Source organism: Nannobrachium achirus (assembly GCF_963921795.1).
Source record: "Nannobrachium achirus genome assembly, chromosome: 17".
NCBI classification, from domain to species: Eukaryota; Metazoa; Chordata; class Actinopteri; order Myctophiformes; family Myctophidae; genus Nannobrachium; species Nannobrachium achirus.
In genome coordinates, this window is record NC_137824.1 from 22,230,510 (window position 1) to 22,253,597 (window position 23,088).

At 40.0% G+C, this 23,088-nt stretch overlaps 3 protein-coding genes across 3 annotated transcripts; 2 read left to right on the forward strand and 1 right to left on the reverse strand.

The window, feature by feature from the left end:
• Positions 1–418: 418 nt before the first annotated feature.
• Positions 419–9,671, reverse strand: aup1 (AUP1 lipid droplet regulating VLDL assembly factor). The gene is made up of 12 exons (XM_080745847.1): positions 9,381–9,671; positions 8,362–8,499; positions 6,952–7,102; positions 6,453–6,640; positions 4,588–4,660; positions 3,763–3,836; positions 3,445–3,511; positions 2,512–2,614; positions 2,276–2,413; positions 2,016–2,161; positions 1,092–1,180; positions 419–885 (listed from the first exon to the last, which is right to left on the reverse strand). The coding sequence occupies exons 1-12, from the start codon at positions 9,419–9,421 to the stop codon at positions 840–842; spliced, it is 1,254 nt and encodes a 417-aa protein (XP_080601973.1). The 5' UTR covers positions 9,422–9,671; the 3' UTR covers positions 419–839.
• Positions 9,672–11,046: 1,375 nt separating this feature from the next.
• Positions 11,047–17,995, forward strand: fnta (farnesyltransferase, CAAX box, subunit alpha). The gene is made up of 9 exons (XM_080745703.1): positions 11,047–11,193; positions 11,625–11,710; positions 12,107–12,221; positions 13,723–13,827; positions 14,310–14,436; positions 14,864–15,012; positions 15,355–15,417; positions 15,897–16,062; positions 17,275–17,995. The coding sequence occupies exons 1-9, from the start codon at positions 11,075–11,077 to the stop codon at positions 17,404–17,406; spliced, it is 1,062 nt and encodes a 353-aa protein (XP_080601829.1). The 5' UTR covers positions 11,047–11,074; the 3' UTR covers positions 17,407–17,995.
• Positions 17,996–20,528: 2,533 nt separating this feature from the next.
• Positions 20,529–21,323, forward strand: tmem271 (transmembrane protein 271; the record flags this gene model as incomplete). The annotated part of the gene is made up of 1 exon (XM_080745540.1): positions 20,529–21,323. One exon carries the CDS (start codon positions 20,529–20,531, stop codon positions 21,321–21,323), a length of 795 nt encoding a protein of 264 aa, XP_080601666.1.
• Between the last annotated feature and the right edge of the window lie 1,765 nt (positions 21,324–23,088).

The following is a 23,088-nucleotide window of genomic DNA, read 5'->3' on the forward strand; positions in this document are numbered from 1 at the left end:
CTTTCTACGTGTGCACTCACCTGGACACATTTTTCACACCCATCAAACCATGCTGTAACAAGTGCTGGTGGGACCCAAATACATGGGGAAGAACAGATATCATAAAATAGGTCCTTGAAGTTCCATTAGCTACACAAGATATCTGCTCTTTACTACCCTCTTCTGGCAACCGTTGATAACCAGAGGATTGCAGGTGACAAAATTCCTTTAATTATAAATGCATAATTTGACCCTAGCTCCTGGATGTTTGACTGAATCTAAAATTCAAAGACTATAACAATGGAATGTTAACTCTAAAGCATGATAAAAAAAAAAGGAAATTATATTAAAACCATGTACTTTCATTTTAACAGGTTTGCAGACACAAACACACATTGAGAACAATATCCTTATGAATAAATTAAAATTTCTTAAAAAGCAAGGTCAAGCTGAACTTTATTGTCACCGACGAGCCTGGGCATTATAAAAATAAATAAATGATTCACAGTCACTGGATTGTAATATAAACTGTTATCAAAATTATGTCTTAGCCAGAATGAAGGTTTTTAGACATGCATAACACCATTCCACTGACATATGTACATGTTCAGAATATCTGCTCCGTCATTTGTGATATCCGTTTCCAACATTTGTTGACTGAGTCCACCATTCAAAGTAAAACATTCCAACTTTGCAAATGTACTCCTACTCCTCTTTTAATTTATAATTTGTCAAATGATTTTCCAACAGCAAAAATGTGTATTACTTTTTGTGTGGAAAATCTGTGACTGACGCAGTCGCACGACAAAGTATAAATTAGGCTTTACTCTTCAGCGCTTCAGTAATGGCTTCACTCATATTCAATGAAGGTCATCCTGGTCCAGGCCATGCTTTTCGATATAGCGTCTGGGTATGAGAGTGAGAAATAAAACAAAATTTAATAATAAATACAAATAAAATAGTTTTAACAACAATATTTCACATAACTATTACATCTAGTACTGTATTTGATTTGTATGTACTCTATGGACCCCCTGTATGTCTGGAATAAAGTTTGAATTGTATTATAACTACAAAATAAAAATAAATTGTAAATGGGGAAAAGAACTTGCCTTCTTGCAAAACTGTACAGTGCATCTTTTCTCTCCTGCAGGGACAAATGTCTGTCGGTTGGTGATTTCCCAAAGGTTTTGGCAGCAGACTGTGGATGAATTTAGAATACAGTTACAACCTACATCCTGAATGTAAAAACAAGAATGAGCTGCAGAATGCATTGTATTTACACTAATCATTAAAATAAACTGGTGAGTGAAGATTAAGTGAAGATTAAGCTGTAAAAATGTTAACTAAAATTGAAATCTGCAATATCTCATCAAAATAAAGGTCTTCAATTACCTTTCTGAAATAAAAGCTCAAAGATAGTGACCAGTCCGTTTATGACCATTTTCTGTACTTGGATATATACCAGGCTATAATGGCACATAAACTACCCACAAAAAGTTTGGAAACGTTAACTTTGGTCTCCCCTTTAATAATACGTTTCAGAACATTGTGGGTAGTTCATATTGTGCTTTACATTGTAAAACAATGTAACAACAATGTAACAGAAGACATCCTTTTATCATGTATTATTTGCACATGATGCAGCAATTACTCTGCACATGCTAATCTTTGGAGCAATTTCACTTATTTTCAAAGGTTTTTCTTATTTTGGCTATTATGATATGCCCAAAAGACATATGCCAGGGTAAAGTGGACAGGAGTGAGATTGTCCTATTTTAGGGGTGACCCATCTTCTGAACAGCAACTCATGAAGTGACCGATGCACCCCTTCTTTCTGTGTGACTATTGTAGAGATTCTGCACCGAGCTGTGGTCGAATCCCAGTCTGCCAAGTGGGAGGATGGTGTTCGATGCCCGTTCGGGGCAGAACCGTTTATTTACTGTCATCTTGGCAAGTCAAAAGACCAAATTTCACCAGTCATGTCATTTGAGTTTCCTTTAAATGTATTGTATTTTAACCCTTTTTGCCCAAACCTTGACAGTGGAAACAGAAGCAGATGAAGAGGAGTCCCAGGAGTTTCTGGGAGGTCCAAATGAAGATGCCCCACTTGCTTCCTCTGGACTCTCCTCCGGACTCTCCAGTAGATTTGTGATGGTGGTGTCGATGCAGTTGGTTTTGGCTTAATGAAGTAAAAACATAAAACTTTAAGGTGTGTTTAAAAATAAATGGAAAACCTCAAAAGTAAAAAAGAAAAAAGAAAAGAAAAGGTCAACATGTTCATTAAGTACCATACCTAGGTCCCTTGCAATGACATTCAGTGGGACATCAGGCAGCACGTCCTTCACCTGCTGAGCCATTCTAATAATCCTGTGATCCTCTGTTCCCAAGCTTGGCACCATGAAACTAAGGGAAATGGCAGCAGGTCTTGCGCCTAAGTTTGGATAAAGAATACATATAAACAGCCATGATACTCATAGAAAAGCCTCGAGCAAAGCCTCAGCAAATCCATCTAATTTTTGACTTGCTTACTTTGTGAAGCTTGTGGTACAGTATGCCTTTTCCTTTTGATGTGTTCTGCTTTATCAGCTTGTGTGATCCGAGTGCAGGCCACACCAAGTTCACGTGCCAGAACCTGAAAAGTAAAGAATACAAACAAATAATATGTATTAAATGGTGTTTCTGTCAGATAACTCACGATTAGAATGAACCATTATAGAATGAACCAATACAGAATTAATGCACCAATATATTTTATTATTGTAACATGAGAATGCAAGTGTATATGTAATATTTAATCTTGGCGTTCAGGCTCTGCTACTCTTTTTCTCCCTGCTCAGCACAATTAGAAAACCATCATTAACCATTAAGAGCAGGGAGATCTATATATAAATATATATATATAATAACAACCCCCCCAATGGGATCATAATTAATAGCAGAGCCCACTGGTGGTGCTGGGGTGGCGGTGGGAGGAAAAAAAGCCTCACAACCAGAGGCATGCTCAGAGGAACGCAGGATGAGCACAGGCTCAGGTGACCTTAAATACCCACCTAATTAGTCAGCTGATTGCCGCGTCAGAGAATGACGTGTGGGTCTTGCTCAATACTGAACACACCCACGTAGGGCAGCACAGTGTGGACTTCTAATCTAAGTGTATCTGCCAGAACTCACCTCGCAGGCTACATATCATTTATTTGTACACTTACAGACCATTATGAAATGTCAATGTGATTTATAACAGACCGGGATTTCTTTCACACCATCTCAAATCCACCAGGCCAATTATGTTGTTAGACATTCAGCCAAACCAGATGCACCACAGTGGATTTGAACCCATAGAATAGTGGTAGTGGAGACTAGAGGTACTTTACCCCAGCTCCACCCGAATTCCCTATAGTTGATTTTTAATAGACCTTGCAAGATGATTAAGAGGTGTAACCAAACAGAAAAAGTAGGTTTTACCTCCTGGACTTTGTCGGCCATCTCTTGCTCAGTCTCACCATCATGTTTGGAAACTGGTGGGAGCCAACTGGGAAACACAAATACAGAAAACATAAGGAAGCAAGGCAGCAACTGTAACTGGGATGTGGGAAATCTTTGCAGAAAGCCACGTTTTGTTGTATTGCTTTTAGAATTCTAGGGCTCGTAGAAATAAAGGTTATTACTTTAGGTTTTCCTTGGTTTATTATTTACCGTAATAAGAAAATAACCCAAGGAATAGTTTATATAAAGCTGAGGATGAACAATAGCAGATGCAAATAAGGAGACACAAATCAGTACCTTACTTGATACACTGTACATGGAGAAAAAAGTGTCCACAACAGTTCTGTCAGCCAACTGGAGTCTGGCATGCTCTGTGAAAAGAGATAGGGTGGGGGTTACACAGGGGTATCACACACCATCATTTCTAATTCACCTAAAATAGATTCAACAGAAATTGAAGTCAACTATCCGCGCTGGGTTGCCTGGTGGCTCAGCCAGTTAGAGCACTAATAATGCTCCTGGTGAGTTGCAAGGACGGGAGTTAAAAGAAAACCCTGTCTCTCTCTACACTCTATGTAAAATAAAACATAAAAAGGAATACATCATTTCAACCACTTAGTCCATTTTAGTTTTGTCTTGTCACCATTTCTTTTTTCAAATTACTGATACAGTGACACAAGTGCAAATAACATTTTAGGTATCTAGGTCAAGTATGTTCAGGTACGATGGGCCCCTTTTGTAAATTTATTTTTCAAGTGACATGATTCATAGAGTTCCCAGCAGGTCATCTGGTATAGGATGTGCAATATCCTGCATATCTGCTGTTAGAAACCATTTATAGCCGGTTTGGCATAATGAAAAGTTGTATCACTTTGTTACTTTCTTGACAAGCAACTGCATGGTAACCACAAAGAAATCATCTTTGTGTACTAGGAACATATAGTTTATTCTGCTATTATTATACAGACTATTACACTTGGAACTATCTAAGAATGCAACTAAGAATGCAATCATCAAAGTATCAATAACTTGATAGGTGTATTATCCTGGCATTAATGTTTCACATTGGTTTGTTCAAAAAACATATATATTTTTTTGCAATGAATGCGTAAATGACATTACCAAGGCAATAAAGGGTCTTTTCACCCGCAAGGCCACAGGCTGAATGCAATCAGTCAAAGAAAATGGCCAGGAGCTGAGGGGAGAAAGATCAGTTAAAAAGATACAATATGGAATTAAGTCTACTGAATCCATGGGATATGATGTTGACTTCCTGATTAAAATAATGCAAAATGATGTCAGGCAACGAAGACGCAAATTCAACTACATTAATCTGGTTTCTAAAACGTCTTTTTTGATCTTCAAGGCCATACCATTGCACACTATTGGTCACCTAAAATCATATGTTACCCATTAGAATTGGATGAAAGGACCCCCTTCCAATTTCTCAGAAATTAAAATGTTCTGCATTTGGGGTTCGGGTGGCACAGTGATCATGGTCCTGCCCAACACTGTGGAGACTGGGGTTAGAATACTCCACAGTGCTGCCGGCTTGGCTGGGCGCTTAATTTCATACAAGTGGCTGTGTTCAAAAGGTGGTAAGCCAGCTGGGGAGGGCCATAAAAATATTTTTATGATGCTGCACTGGGAAGGATAGCGTGTTCTTCCACATGCATTATGCCTTCCTGTTAAAACTCCTCACTGTCAGGTGTAAAGAAGAGACTAGTGTATGGTGAGGAGACACATGGTTATAATAATGACTACATTGGGGGGAAATATAATAGAATTCATCAGTGTTCAGTGTGCTGCTGTGCCCTGTTCGGAATTCAGAGCAATATGTGTAGCAGCATGCAGAGTGCACACGATAATCTAGCAAACCGTCTTTGAAGAGACGGTTGATTGTCATGGCTGAAGACAAGGAAGTTGTGGTGAATGTGATAGTTGTGGCTTGTTTGGTGAAAGACTACCCCACCCCAGTGACATTGCTTCTTGTTACAGTTTGTTTAAAAGTGCATTTGGTGAAACCATGTTTGACACATTACACAAAATATACAGTATATTACAGCTGCAAAAAAACAATACTCCATGTCATCTAGAAAAGTTTAATTGCTGGAAACATGTTATCATGTTAATGTCAATTGGCTATTCAGTTTTAGATTTCTTTTTGGAATAGGCCATTAACACAACTCGTGCCTCTTAATCTGAAGGTTGCTTGTTGCCTTGGTGCCGCGCCGTTTCCTCCGTCGGCCGCCGCTATTATTTTGAAGGGCTGGAAGGGGGTTGTTTTTGTTTTTTTGGATTATCACTTGACGGCAACGATTACGTCATCTAGTCACATGACAGTGTGAGCCGAGAAGAGAAACATGGCTGCGTCCTGCCGTGTGTATTGTTTACATCAGATCTGGTGCAAAATGGCTCAAAATGGCTCTTTTGGATTAAATGAAGTCTCTTTATGGGCCTCTCCATTGACTTAACATGGAGGAGCTTCACTTCGCGTGCACGCCCAACGTGCGTTTTAAACAAATCGCGGACATTACCGATGCGTCCGCGACCGGAGCGACATTATGTAAGTATTAATACATTTACTGTAAATACAGTAAGATTGACGGTGAGCGCTGTCAACGGCGTCATGTAGTCACCGATTTGAATGACGGTGAGGATCGTCTACAGCAGCAGAACAGTTAAAAGTGGAAATGTAAAAAAAAGTTTGAAAAACAAAAGAAATAAGAAATTCTATTTGGTATTATAACATTTGATTAGTGCAGTAATCAATAATCAAATTGATTTTGTGATTTTATGACACATCCCTACAAGTGCCAATGGTTTTCTCTCATCTCCACATTGGACTTAAAACACTTTTAACCACTTGAATGCTTAGCCCAATGCAATGAATGTGTCCCCAGTTCCCCACCCAACCGGATAAGTGGACCCTGTGCACGAGGCTGGGGTCCTGTAACTTAACTAAAAGTGTAAAAGGTGACACTGACCTGAACTTGAGGAGGCCAGCTCGACCATTTGTGGTATCCTCTTCAGGAAACAGAAGCAAAGGCAAAGAGCTTTCAGTGGAACAATACCTCTGAAGAGACTCTCCAATCACAGCCTGGCCCGACGCAGAGTTCAACTCCATAAAGCCTCTCGCCCAACACACAAAACCAGTGGAACCCTCCAGTTGTGGCTGTGAAGCGGAGAGAAACAGAGACAGCACTTGTCAAGGTGAAACCATGACATGAGTACAAGACCACAAGTAGAATACCAAAAGCCACCGAAACAGGCATTTAGGGTCACATGCTGGTCAACTATTACATGTTCGATTTGGGTTCATCGTAATTTTAGAATACATGTCTCATGTTGTATGGGTTAATTTGAGTTAACTGAAGGAAAAAAGTGGAAGGGGGAATACACAAATGCTCATGCATTGCAGTTTAACCAGATACCACAGCGTACAACTTGTGCAAAGTTGCAAAATGCATCAGGAAATATACTCACAGTATTGCATGGGGTCAGGAGGTTGATTATGTTGTGGTCAAACTCTGTCACATGGTTGCTTATGTACAGTTTTGTGTTTTTGTCTCTTGAACGTGGGTTTGTCTGTATGACATGCATCCCCAGGACTGAGCACATTATCCTTACAATAAGTCTAAAAAGAAAAGAAAAGGTTTTGAGCATATGGTAGTATTTTAGTAACCATAACTAGAAAAAGGATTAAAAGTGGGTAACACAGATCAATTATAGTGTTAGCAAGGTTAACTACTGTTGTTGTTGTCATACGATAAGTTCCTTCATTTAAAAAGCAGGATATCGGAGAGCCATTGGCCTCGTTTACAATTTAGCACAAGGAAAAGGTATGATATGTATCTGGTGTATGGTAGATATTCACCATAATGTCAGTCATCTTTCAGTTGTTAAAAAAGGCATTCATATATATATATATATATATATATATATATATATATATATATATATATATATATATATATAAATGATGCAGAGTTTGCCATTTGATAGTAATTTCAGCACCACATTTGATGTCATTACGCTGTGACATCCACTGGCTGCATACCAGTTCAAAAGTCCATCTACAATGTATTTTAAAGATTATCCAGAGCTTTCCATTTGTGTGTTGCTCACCATTGCATAACCGCAAATCTTTGGCTTGTGCTGGCATGTATTGGAAATGTCAAAACTGTTGAGTCAGCACTTTTATTAAGCAAATACATTTCCTGCCATCTGAAATATTTTCATGAGCACTCAAAGCCGCCGTTATTGTTTCATTCCTAACACAATGATAAATAAGATGATAAATTAAGGCACATGCGAATGGCTTGAATGTACTTAAAGGAGTAGTTCACCCCCAAAATGTTTTTTTTTCCTATTGATTACTCATGCCATGGAGACTTGATTTCAATAATATTTGTTTTTGTTTTAGTTGCATTCGTAAGACAATAATTTCATTACAATAAATGTACCCCCTTGATTCCGGATGGGGACCCAAGGTTATTGTAATTTGACTTTTCTTCCCCCAAAAATAGCTGATTTACAAGATGAACTTGAACTTGTAGATTTCGGGAAATTAGTTTTTTCAACCCAAAAATTACATTAATTTGGACAGAAAGGTTGACTTCAAAGTGGTTAAAATCAGAACACATCGGCTGCATAACTGCCGATACCGATGTTGTCTAAAAAGTAAAATAATAACCGATATAACGTTAAATAAATTGAAAAAAACTACAGACATGTTCTGTATAAGTGTTCTCTATTTGTAAAGCCTCATTTTGATTTTATTTCAGTCAACTTAAGCTTTGGTTATTTAGTTCGTTGTTAACTACAATGTTTATTACAGAGTGTGCTCAATAACTATTATGCAAGGATAACCCTGTAGTATTTCTATGCACCTACCTTCTAACAAGACTTTCTGGGAGAGCACAGCTGACCAAGAACACATGAACACCAATGAAAATTCGCAGCAACATCAAACAAAGGCCAATTGGAGAGTATATCATCAAAAGTAAGAGGACAAGTCCATCTTTGGGAAACCTGCACAAAAAGGAGTAAAAGGGTCAATGGTGTATAGTATACTGCCACAATAACAAAACATGCATTACTTTCTTTTGACATACAGTAGGTCATGTTTATAGCTTAACAGAAGAAGACAGTTAACCCTAGCGTATTATATTATCATTGTATAATTACATAATAGTATGAATTATGATATTTTACAGATTACAGAAGACGGCTCTATGGTAACACAAAAACACAGACAATACAAAAGCAGATGTCTACTCTCCATTCCTGTAACACTTAATAACGATGTTGATGTTAGAATTATGAGCATTTTACTTTAGATACATACATCCACATTAGCAAAGTGTAAAGTTAACTTCACCATGTTAGGTAGTTCAGGACCAAATCATTTGGTAAGATTTATACTAAAAACAAACAGCAGTACTTAAATACAATTTTGAGGTTATACTTTACTTGAGTACTGTATGTCCAATTTCCAATACTTTTAATTCTACTCCCACTACATCCATGATCCACATATTGTACTTTTACTCCAACTACAATTATTTTAAAACTTTAGTTTCAGTTACTTTGTAGATTGATGATTATAAATAAAACATACATTAACCACTTAAGCACTATATACATTTTGGCCATTTGAAAATAGCAGATCTACAAGATCTTATAGATCTGCTATTTTCAAAAGATTTTATACATTTGAACGTGCATGTGAAATGGAACATTCTGCATAATGAGTACTTTCAGTATATTTTGTTACTAATACTGTTGTACTTTTACTCAAGTACATTTTCAATACAGGACTTTAAGTATTTTCTGCATTGCAGTATTGATACTTTTACAAGAGCAAAACATCTGAGTACTTTGCCCCACTACTGCTGACGTTACAAACTTACCGACGAAAGTCGAACATGTCTTCAGCCCCCCGAGTCTCCATGTCTGTTGTTGTGTCTTTTTGGAAGCCACAAGGAGGCTACTTACTGGAGCTAATGCTAGGTGGATAACGACAATGTCCGTCTTGAGAACAAACAAGTCATGTCATACCTTCTATTTACCAGAATAACGTTATCTGCAATTGAGGGCCGTATATGTCTATATGTCTACCTAAAGTCTGGCGCTGACGACTGTGTTGTTGTACGGTTTGTCTTTAATGTCTTTGTAACCCGAGAGAGCAAAGTGCTACAATTATTGCTAGCAAATACTTCCGGTTTGCGGCTTTCAAAATACAAGCCAGTGTAGAATGTCGCCCTCTTGTGGCAGCATAATGACTTTCAAATATAGACAAATATTAATGGTGTGCTGTACACTGTCACTGTACACAACATATTCATAAGAAGGTCTTCGCTGCGTTATATTAGGCTATTTATTAATTCAAAAACATGCATTATTCACTGTGTGCGTCTTATTTTGAAATTCCACTTTGTGGAAGTCACCCCTATGGAAGTCACTCGCCGTACGACGGTGTCGCGTGCCCCCCAAAATAGACGATCGACAAGCTCACGCGCGCACGCGCTGACATCGCGACTTGCGGGGTTGAGCTTGTGGAGCTTCTGTTTTCGGCGAGCGACACCGTCTTACAGCGGGGTATAAATGCTTTAACGCTGATTCCCCGCAACCAGAAATGACGTTAATACATACTGTAGGTACTTTGCCTGGTGCCCACACAGAACAAAACTGACACAAAAACTAGAGCCCCTGTTCTTTTGGCAAATCTGTCCTTTTGAGCTAGCTAGCCTTGTGGAGGCCTTCAAAATAAAATCATAGTAAAATGTATGTTTTAAAAAAATGACATAGACTACATTTATTTTAATTTTAATGTAGGTCTACTTTTTGCGACCGTAGATCGCATTTACTTTAAAAACCTCCAGATCCTTTGCGTGTGTCACAGACAGTGCATGACACCTCATCCCAGCTCAGCAGATAGCTGACCTGTTCTGACTTCACAATGATGTTGCAAATGAATTCCGTCCTTGTCTGACATCATAGAGTCTTTGACATAGACCTATCACGTCTCACATCATACAATCCCTTATATGGAGATCCCTGATGTCATATAGTCACATCCCTTTTAGCCCATCATCAATATTAAGCCCATTTCTGGGAATGCCCATATATGGACATATCGTGGCCTCACCCTTTAGGGCGAGGTCGCTTCTCGCCCCTAGGGCGTCTTACTGGTTACAAATACTGGAGTACATCTAAGTGCCCCAACAGTGTTTACAGATTTAAATTGGCTATTGATCCCCAGTAAATGGGCACTAGCACATTTTCCATAATCCATACTAACTTCTCTGACCACAATGTGATAATTGCCACACTGGATATTGTGTTATGCACTCCAGTGGATATATTTTATTGATTTGACACAGAAACATAATTTGCGTTGTATAGCTTTGTTTAAATGCTTAATTTATATTTTGTGCATATGTGCATAAATAACATGTGCAAAAAATATGTTTTTTCTCATATGGCTTCAGGGATACTCTTATTCTGAAGAAATCGACCACTGGGGAAGTCGTAGATTTTAGCCAGCTTAGATTTGCCAAAGGAACACAGCTCAAAACTAGCTAGCAGGTTTAGCAGGTTAGCAATGTCAGGTCTTGAAGCAACGTCAAATGAATCTCTAGAAATCAAAGAGGATAATAATGAAGAAGACGTCCTCCACGGTGTTGATTATGACATCGATCCGTATCGATATGTCTTTTACAGGTACAGTATCATCAGCGTTCTGTCTCCCTCTGAGTCAGGATTAATCCATCCCTGTTAACCAGCACTACTGTAGTTAAAGCTACTTTAACTTCACTTTAGTGAACAAACGTTTACCCAGAAATCAGACTTATTTGGCACGAAGATCTATAATTTAAGATGATAACCTGTTCTAGAGACGTTTGCCCACCGTTTCCTTAAACGATTACGGCAGTTTAATTACAACACAAATGACCCCACCCCACCTATCTGAGGGTTACTTTTTATGGGAGCAATGATCCAGTGCTGTGCATGGACTCTTATTTTATTTTAATACTGAATTATTGATGAAAGCTCCACAGTCACCATGTTTGGGTGGTTTATTCATAATAATCTGGTTTATATATTGTAGCCTACTGTACACAAATTATAAATCACAACATTTCTCTTCATAGAGATAGAAAAGAGTGGGCGGACTTGGAGCCTGTTCCTCAAGATGATGGACCAAATCCTGTTGTGAAGATCGCCTATTCTGAAAAGTGTAAGATGGTTTAATCATGCCATTAATCTGATTGTAGTTTAGAACCGAACTGTGACAAGCCAACAGTTTTCAGATCAACTCTGTCTCAGCCAGGCTTTCACAATAACTTTCACTTTTGAAACAAGTTGCAAGTGAAGTTGTCCTGTCTGACATCTTCAACGTTTCAATCTAAACAAGGCATAGTTTAAGTTAATTTTATTATTTTAATGTTTGTGATTGGTGGAAATTGTTTACAACAACTCGCACAAACACATACCTGAATTCAAGAGTGTGCCAAATGAATGGCAGTAAAACATGATGCAGGCCACGTTTGAAATAAATGTTAATCAACACAGTTAAAAGTGTGTCTTTACAGAAACATAGTTTGACGACTCATGATTCTTATTTCTCCCACAGTCACAGATGTATATGATTATTTCCGCGCTTTGCTGAAGAACGATGAAAAAAGTGATCGGGCATTTGCATTGACTGCAGATGCCATTGAGCTGAATGCTGCAAATTACACAGTGTGGTAAGCATACAGTCCCAGCAATATTTGTAATATTTTTCATAAAGAGGCTCTGAATCTGCTTTTATACTTTCTCATGAAAAAATAAAGTATAAAACAGTGCTTAAGTGGTTAAAAGTTTAAAACCAGGATAAGACAACAATTATGCCATATCACGATATCCAAAATCCCTTGCAATAATGCACATGTTCCTTGCTGTCAGCTGAAATGAAGCGGCTGGTGACTCCGTGTGTATCGTAGGAGGCATGTGGTGGTCTTTCTGTGTGGAGTTTGCATGTTCTCCCCGTGTCTCCTAGGGTTGATACCCTCACAAAAACATGCTCGTAATCCTGGTCTCAATAATGCCTCCCCCTGGCCAGCCGGGGCGCCTGATGGAGGGGAAAGGAACTGGTTGGAATAACGTGTTCCTTCCATGCGCTACATCCAAACCAGGGACCACTGTCAGGTGAAAAGAAGCAACTTGGACTCCTCATGCATAGAAGGAAGCATGAGGTCAGTCCGTTGTCTCCCCAGGCGCGGCAGAGGGAGTGCAGAGCCCAGGATTACATAGGCAATTAGCACTGGGTGAAAAAATGGGTTTACAAAATTGTGGGATAAAAAAAAAAAAAAAGAGTAGTAGGGGGGGATAGTAAAAATGGCATCCATGTGAATATAATAGTCTTTCCTTTTATTATTGGCATGAGAAGTGTCAAAATATAATAAAAACAGTTCATACTGTATATACAGTGGGAGGGGATACAGCATTGTGTAAACAGCTATGTCACATTTCATCGCTATATACATGTTATATATATAGGGTATAAAGCTTTTTGAAACAAATACAACAACTTTTGCAGTCGCTTTGGGACAAAAAGCAGTGTTTTTCCTCAAAACGATTTTAAATAGTATACAAAAAAGCCTCCGATTTAAAATGTGTTTAAAGGTAGCAGCTCTTATTATGTGCATTAGGTCTAGAGGTCACTCAATGGTTTGTAGTCCCTAGAGCAGGGGTCTTCAACAGGGGGTCCGGGACCCCTAGGGGGTCCTCAGAGTTACTACAGGGGGTCCTCCAAATCTTCCAATCCTTTTTATATTAACAACTTGAACCCTAGTGTCCATATTCTGAGAACTGTAGCCAAAAATAGCAGATCTACAAGCTCACAACGCCTCGCGCTGCGAGGCGTTGTGAGCTTGTAGATCGGCTATTTTTGGCAAAGAGGTTTGGTGTAGAGGGGGAAAAGAGCTGACTAAGTACAGAGTGAAAGGTCAAGTTTATTAGGTAGTGACGGCTCAAGTGGTTACATATTTCATTTGAAAACACAAATGGACATGAATCCAAAATACACTGATGATTGTGCTGTCAAACAATGAAACTATATGGAATGAAAAGGTTGCGGGGGTCCCTGCTTCATCTCTCTCTCAACTAAGGGGTCCTTGGCCTGAAAACGTTGAAGACCCCTGCCCTAGAGTGTCATTGTACTTAATCTGTACTAGTCATTGTACTTCTGTGTCTGGGAATCTGCAGGCACTACAGGCGAGTCTTGCTGCAGAGCTTAGAGAAAGACCTGAGGGAGGAGATGAGGTACATTACAGCCATCATCGAGGACCAACCGAAAAACTACCAAGTCTGGTGAGCTCTACCAAACGCGCTCTAATGTGATGCTATGCAATACGTAAGCCTTTCTTTGGTTTCTTACATAATTTGTGGACTGCAATACTGTAAAAGCTGTGTACTTAACCACATGAACTTAGCGTTCCTCCTATTCTGGGCATGTCATATAAGGTGAACATTTGGTGGTGATATGACATCTGCAAGCTCACAACACGTTGCTGTGAGCCCGGAGATTGGCTATTTTTGGCAAAGAGATTTAATGTAGAGGGGAAAAAAAGAGTATCATGGATAGACCCCTGGAGGACCCTGGTCAACCAAGTATATAGGGTTTAAGTAGTTAAATTATGAATTAATATTTTGTATTTGTCCAGGCCTGCCATGATGAAGAATCTGTTGAAACTGAGTACATAAGATGAGTGAGATATCCAGCTTAAACAGGGCTTTCACAAACATTAACATGAGTGTTTTTTTTTGTTTTGTTTTTTAACTCATTATTCTAGGCACCATAGACGAATGGTGGTAGAGTGGTTGAACGACCCATCAGAAGAATTGGAGTTCATTGCTGAAATTTTAAGCCAAGATGCGAAGAACTACCACGCCTGGCAGCATAGACAGTGGGTCATACAGGTACGACGCTAACAGTCTTTGGTAGAACTTGAAAAGAATGCCAAGAAATTGCGCCTTGTCAAAATAATAATAAAAAGAGCAAGGCCTTAAAGGAGTAATTCACCCCCAAAATGACAATAATGTGATTACAATACATTTACCCCCATTGATTCCGGATGGATCCAGAATCAATGGGGGTAAATTTACTATAATACAATTTTTGTCTCAGCCACAAATACAAAAGAATATTGAACTGTAGTCTCCATGGTGTGAGTAATCAATAATGATACTCTTTTTTTGTGGTTGAACTTTTCTACCACCAACTTTAATTGTATTGTAGAACATTATTTAATTCAGCTGGCTGATTTATTTTGCACAGGTGGTATGTGGATAATGTAAGGGTAGTGTTTTTAACATTTAGCTCACCCTTGTCTCATCCAATATCCAGGAATACAAACTGTGGGACGATGAGCTGGAGTTTGTGGAAAGGCTTTTGGAAGAAGATGTGAGAAATAACTCGGCATGGAATCAGAGGCATTTTGTCATATCTCACACTACAGGCTACTCTGATCTTGCCATAATGGACAGAGAGGTCCGGTAAGAGCATTCCTTGCAATCCAGATGTTAGGGTATATCAGAGTGACATGCTATTATTAATGTGGCTCATATACACAGTTTACAGTTTAGGCATTTAGCCTTGTTTAGCACTTAATCCAGAGCAAGGTCAATACATCACATCCTTCCATCACAATACATCACAATACATCAATTGCATAGAAATATCAATCTAGAAAAAATAAATAATGTACAGTAGGTAGACCAAGCACCTAATCAGTAAAAGCTTTCGTATACACATAATCCTACAAAACACACATATTCGTGTCAGAGCAACCCATTGATTTAATTTCACTAAACTTGACTTTCTTTTCTTTGTACAAGATATTGTTTGAATCAGATCAAGAAGGCCCCCCACAACGAAAGCACATGGAACTACTTGAAAGGGTAAGTAAGTTGCGAATAAACTGGAGGCAAAGCATGAATCTGTATGTCATGCAAACAAAATATAAAGTATTTCTATTTAAAGTGATTACAACATAAATGCAAGCCTCCCTTTACTGACTATCACATTCTGGAGTGGGGACAAAAGCGGTTTGACTCTTAAGGCCTTAGGATAGGGCTCCACCAAAAAGACGGCGTCGGACGGCGTCAAAAAATGAACGGGTGAATTGGGCGTCAGACGTTGACGTCGGCAGTGGAGCACCCTTAATTAATTAAAACGGGAGCATTCCCAGCGTTGACGCGACGCTCGACGTGCCCAGTGGAGCAGGGGGGGTAGCGTTCCTGTTTATTGCCCTGGTGTCTTGTACAGTACATAACATCATTATCAGAATATTGTCTGGGTTGCAAATCAGTAATGTTCTACACCTGCACTGATATGGCCATACATGTATAACAATATTATAATCTTTCATTTGTCTCAGGATTCTGCAGGATCGGGGATTCTCGTCACACCCAGGCCTGTTGGACCAGGTCCTGCAGCTGAAGGAGACACACTGTTCACCTTACCTCTTGTCCTTTCTTGTTGATTGTTATGAAGATGTCCTGGAAAGCGACAACCAAAAGGAAACATTAAGCAAGGCCCTTGAGGTAAGGGCTTTGTTGACCACTTTCAACCTGGCTTCCCAATTTTGGGTCATATTACTGTAGGTAATTCACAATTTGCAAAACTAGCAGATCTACAATATCAAAATGCATTGCAGTTGCATTGTGACTTTTTGTGAGCTTGTAGATCTGCTACTTTCATACCACGAAGTATAGTATGTCTAAATAGTACTTCATATTCAGTTCACCCATTTCAAATGAGAGAATTCATTACTGTTAAAATATGCGGCAGTGCACTGCGGTTTGGAGTGATGTACTGCATGGCAATTGTTGCATGCATTGCGATTTATTTATAAGTTGATGCACATGTCACCTACATTGCACTATTAAGGTTTACAGCAGGGTCCCTTGCAGATCCTTTAAAAGTCTTAAAACATCTTCAATTTAGTTTTTGAAATTCAAGGTCTAAAATGTCTTAATGTTTGGGAATTAAATTTGATCTGGGGCAGATTGAAAGTGTGTCGCAAACAGATATGTTGTTTCACTCCGTTTTTTATTTTCTGATTTCGGCAGATACAGAAGTCCATATAATGATCAATTTGAAACAATACATTACAGGGTACACTTTGTTTCGGTAGGTGGCGCTACACCTTATGTGTCGTTGATCCGCATCGTTACCCCGAAGATTTAAGTGGTTTGCAGTGCAGAGAAAGAAAAGCAAATTAAGAACTGCAAGCAAACCATGCAGTTTGGGGAAATGCAAGTTTAACAAGTGGTTGGAGGACCAGAAATATGGTGGCTTTATAATTTGTGGCTGGTTGAAATTATCAATCCTTTCATGTGAAGCGCAATGTGAACGTCGTAAAACATTCAAACTTAGGACAATGGGTGTGTTAATGCTGTTATGTTATCCCATTCAATCCGAGAAAGCATCTGTTTTATTTTTTAGCTACACGTTTTTGGCCTCAGGTCTAAATGGGTTCTGTTAGTTATGATTTTTGCTATTCAAATTAATTCAATGATGGTAATACTAAGTATAGTTTGTCGATGCAGTAATGGTATTCTTTTATTTTAGAGGTATCGAGGCCTTACAATTAATTACACTTACTACAGACCCTGTACAGTATAACCACACATCAGTGTAATCTCAGTACATTGATCCTTGTATGGAACGACGTCTGCTAAATGCTTTAACTGTAAGTGTGATAAGGGGCTTTACCATTCTTATGTCCTCCCTCTGCTTTTCCTCATCAAAAGCTTTGTGAAACCTTGGCCAAGGAGAAGGACACCATCCGGAGAGAGTACTGGCTATATCTGGGCCGTTGCTTGGAAAGTAAATACGGATGCGTTGCTGCTTCTGGTGACCCAGCTCAGGCCAACAGCAGCTGAGCTTATGTGTCCACAACACAGGAAAAACATCTTCACTCCCATCTGTTTATACTGTATTGTTACTAATTGTTATTGTTGGTAACAACATTGCTCCTAGTTTATTAGGAGCTCAGACTTAATAGTGGCTATTAAGCCTAATTGTTTTGCATTTTGATTTTTTTGTATTGTTTAACCATTAAAAAAAGCAACAACAATAACGATAATTTTCATAGCATACTCTCACCATTTTGTTTAATGTAGAATACTCAAGTATTCGGTTTTTGAGTTGCCATAATGTAAAGATCATATAACAATGGGATAATCTCTTATCCAGCTTATGAGGACCTCTGAATGCCAACTTTAGCTAGAATATTGAGAAATATATCCAGCTATAAATCAGTGACTTGTTTTGCAATTATGTGTGTGAGGTTAACTAACTAACATAATACAGCAATGTTCTCCAGTAGGTCAGAAGCATTCATGTAAACAGTCTCTTCACATTAATGATAGTCTAAATGTTCTTTATTTCCAGAAATAAACATTATTGCCATAGGAACATCGCTTACACTTGTGTGAGCTTTGAGTGTTATTGGTTGGAGAATATGGTATGTTTTACTGGAAGAAGTGTTATGGAAACTAATAATAAAAACGGTATTGCTATGTTTGTACTCTGTATTGCCAAGATGCCAGTAAGAGACACGTCCCTCTAATCACTGACACCCACAACTTCCTTCTTTAATTCCCTTTATGGGGGATTGTGGCGCTGGTGAAAAGTTCCTTCCTGCCCGGATATATGGGGCTTGAATCCTCCACAGTGTATCGAGCTTGGCTGGGGCTGTGTTCCTATGTAGGCAGGGCAGGTGATCTCTAACAACTGCACCAACAGGTTGGTCAAGGTGCGGAGCCATGATGGGTGGCATGTTCCAAAGCTCACATTCGTTTCACCCTCCCGGTGGGAATAGGCATAATGACTGAATTGTTTGTGGGAACCGGGGACTTTGTTTTCATTGTCTTTCACAGTATATGCATTTGATTACTGGCAGGAATACACCCCAGATAAGATGCCACTCCATCCCATGACCACTGTTTCAAAATGAATGTTCCAATACAACTCTTAAGTTTCTGGAGATGGATAGGACAGGACAGGATAGGAGTAGTTTCTGATCTTTGGAAGCTGGCTTTTAAGTCAGGTTTTCAGAACGGAAACCAAACCGACCAACAATCTCTCAGGGCCTGAGAGCTTGATCCTGAAACTCGGGCATGTTCAACATGCACTGATAATCAGTCTTTTGTCCTGGAAAGCTACAGTACATACAAACGCCGCTAGATGGAGATGTCTCTCCTCCATTGCAACTCTTTAATCGCTGCCATCCAAGCAGCAAGTTGGCATACCTCAGGTGAAAAATGACCAATTACAACTATGCTTGCATTTTTGTCTTTACATTTATTTATATATTTAAAGTTCTGAATTTTCACTTTTGTTGTCACCTTAACCTAAAGGACAACAACTGTAAATGGCAGTTGTTGACTTATTTAGTCTTGTAATTGACACTAGTGTATTGAACTATGTGAACACAAGTCACAAGGACAGTTTAGTTATGGATAGTCCCAAAACGTATCTATAATGAACGATTTGGCACCAGCTGTTTTCCGAATACATGTTTTCTGTCATGCTGTATTAATTTAAGAGGGACAGGACTGCCCTCTGATGGTAAGATGGTTGGATAGAAGAAAGCTTGCAACCTACTTGGCGTTCGGCAGTTTGCCATCCGTGTATTGACCACACCTGATACTGTCTAGCAGCTTCTAAAGAGCAAACAATAGCAGGTGGATTCAGCTAGTATGGCCATAAATGAGAATGACTGCTATACATCTCATACATGATGGTGGCTGTCCACAGCTCTGATCATTTACTAAACACACACCCACATCCTGAACACAGCTGCACAAACACAAGTAGGCCTAGGGCTAGGCTACATCAAAATAGCCTATCTACAAATGTGTAGAGCAGGCTTTTAAAATCACAAGTAATTGTTGAGAGATAAGAGATGGAACCATCACAGAAAAGTAACTTGTTTGCACATAATAATCTATGAAGTCCACATAAGGCTCAACATTTGTGATGACACTGGCATCATGAAATGTTATTGCACACAAGTTGGAAATAATGGGTATAGGTTTCTCCATTGTTCCCAGATGATATTTCATCCACGTAGGCCAATGTCGGCCGGTGACATATCACAATGTGTTGAGAATATGAAACATCACACCACATCCAATGAGGCTGCATTTCGGAAGGACCTTGTCATGATGTTTCAGTTGTTACTTTATAGTTTATAGTTATACATGATGCGCAACATCAGACTGATGTGATGGGTCTACTGGCACCTTATTCAGTTATATGGTGCCCTTGTATTCCAAAGAGTTTTCTTTTAAAAGTAGAATTTAGACTCATTCTGTCTGTCAAACAAACTTAAACATCCCTTAGATGCAAGTTCTCAAATGCTTGTATTTAGAGGTATTCTTATAGCCTGAAAAAGTTTAAGCCTAATTCATACTTGATGTACAAGGGTGTCAAACATTCTTATTTTGAAAAACGCGCAACACAAGGTCGGGCGAGGTAGGAGGGCTTCAGCACCATGGACAGCGACTCACATTTCATTTGCTCTCGTAGCCTATATATTTGCTCATTTTTCCAAACAGGCAGCACAGCCCACGGGTTACCAATAGGCTACATAGCAACGCAAAAGCCCCCACCCACTGCCAACAAAAATCATTCAGTCTGGTGACTTGGAAGACTGTCTGCACACTTCGCTCTCAACGAGGGGAAAAAAAGAAAAGAAAAAACTTTGTGTGAGTGCGCTTCTCCGGACTAATGCTGTGGGTGGGGGATCACACCCTGTAGTTTAATATGGATTATCGATAGTCAGCTGCAGGGATAACGCGTGCCTTCCCATTAAATATTTATATATTCCTGAAGCAGCGGGGATGTGAAAGAGACGCAACACCAACTGAGGATCACTCGTTTGAACAGTAGGCACTGGCATATAATGTCCCAGGCCGCGAGTGCTTCGAGGGGATACGAGGAGGACAAAGGAGGATGAAGGAGGGAGAAGGATCGAGAGTGGCAGAGGTGGAATATAATGAAGTTGAGTGGGAAAGGACTGTGCACCATCGTCTCCAGCACGCTCCTCTTAGTATGCGCCGTGTGCGAAGTTGTCGTTGGATTAAGATGCATCTCGCTGGGGTCCATGGTGAAAGAGCATTTCCACCTCAGTTCTGCGGCCGGGGCATTCTACTCCGGGATACTTGTGGCCATCGGGCAGTTGCTCCTGGGATTCGCGCTGCTTTGTTGCACAGACAAGCCGGGCTGTCAGAATTTCTCTCTCATCGGCGTTGTGGTGTTCTTGTTGGGAGTTCTCACAGCCTTCTCCGGCGCAGTGGTAGACGGAGACACAGTTTCTGTGGTGGAGCGGAAATATTCACATTATTGCCTCCGCTCTCTGATTGTAAACCCTATCTGCGAGCAGCTGAGAGAGTACCAACGAAGTCTGGTCATCTCGACAGTTCTTTGCACATTGGAATGCCTCATTGGGCTCATGAACCTGATCATAATCAAAAGGTATAAAACAGCGCAGTTTTACAGAAACAGGCAATCACGGATGAGGCGGAGTACAGGGGCTATAATTTTCAATGAGGAGCGGGACTTTTCCTCAGCTGAATTCCAACCAGTTTCTTACATTAATCTGGGTGTTTTCCATGTGTTTGACGAGACAGGTACCGAAGTGCAATGCAGGGGACACCCGTCAATTGAGCTCCCGGGTTACTCACCCACGGATCCAGAGCTTAATCGTTCCTATCCCTTTTCGTATCCGCTCCCTACCGAACAGCCGCCTGCATATGAGGACATTTTCCCGGTGGAGGCATGCAACATATAGCTGCTCTGGACCCAGCAGTGCTTTATTAGATTCTGCCGCGACAATCACTGACGTTACGCTTAAAGGACTCCCGGATCAGTAAGTTAAACTGAAGAAGGGACACTAGTAGTGAGTGAATGGGGTGATTTGATTTCAGCCGAGTCCTTCTCATGATTATATATTTTCCTATATGCTATATCTGCCTGATTCATCGGTAGCTTATTGTAAACCACTTATCAGAATGATGTAAATGATCAGATTAAAGTAACAGGCCTATTGCAGGATCTCTTCCCTACAAAGACGAGATCAAGGCCTATAAACACCACAGACAAGCTTGCTAATGTTAATACAGCAGAATTTGTGTTCTGGATGTTTGCTGTTAACATTTTTACTTGTGAATAAAAAGTGTATTTAACCCTACTGCTATGCCAGATGATGGTGGGAATCCTGTTGATCTTGGCTGCTTGGTCACAACCAAACGGGTTTCTTTTCTGTGTTTAACGGTTGTATTTGTGAGATTTTGCTGGATTTGCCATATGTAATTTCCTATCGTTCCTATTCTAATGATCTATTCAGTAAATCAGTGAATCAACTCACAATAGGGCATCAATAAGCACTGCACACAGTCGTGATGTGGTAGGAGGACTTCAGCACCATGGACAGCAACCCACGTGTAATTTGTAAATAGCTCCTTTAGTCATTTGTTTATTTCCCCCAGAAGTATTGAGCTATACCGTATTCATATAGCCTGATCCATTCAGTGTCATGGCTATTCAATAAGACCGAATACTTAATCGTGTGATTAAACACATTATAAAAAAGGGAGTGGAACAAGGGGATGGACGATCAATTACTTTATTTTTTAATCTTTACTGAGGCAACAGGCAGGCTGAGAAGGACAGAAACTAGGGGAGACACGGGAACAAAAGGCAGTGTCAGCATTTGATTTGCAGCCAACCCAGAGGGTGTGTGCTTCCAACAGCAGGGATCCTCCTATAAGCACTACATCATTACTGGACATGGTCCTTTGAACATCTAATTGTTTCGCTTCCAGCTCTATGGCCCGTTTTGTCAAAAACAGTGGAACTGTGCTTAGATGCCAGTGACATTTAAGAATGTTCAACTGAACGAGTAAGGTTTGTTTACTTTCAATCAGTCATAGTCAAAGCACAGCTGTTAATCATCTCATACACCAGTGTCCCCATGGGCACCAGCGTATGAGTTTTTTGGCTGATTGAGTTGGGGATTAGAGGGCATGCAGCAGCAGCAAAGCAAAGCAGAGGGCCTTACAGAGTGAAAACACATTAGAAAAGGATATCTAGGGGGCACGGTGGCGCAGTGGTTAGCACTTCGCCTCACAGCCAGAAGGTCCTGGGTTCGATTCCCGCCGGGGTAAGCTGTGGGCGCTGGGGGCGTGTTCCTCCACCCGCGTCATCAGCACCCACAGTCCACACCCTAGGTGTGGTTGGCGATAGGGCCTTTCTGTGGTGAGTTTGCATGTTCTCCCCGTGTCTCCTTGGGCATAGGCCCTCACACAAAAACATGCAGTAGTCCTGGTTTCTATACTACCTCCCCCTAGCCAGCCGGGTGCTCCCCAATGTCCCCTGTTGCGGCAGGGGGAGAGCGGAAACCAGGACTACAGGTTAGGTAGTCACCAGGAGAGAAAAATGGGTTGCAAAAACGTGAGATAAAAAATATATAAAAAAAGAAAAGGATATCTGAATTCAGTAAAAAGAAATAAAGTAAAACACATAATTATCTCCTCAATAGATCATTCAGGATACAC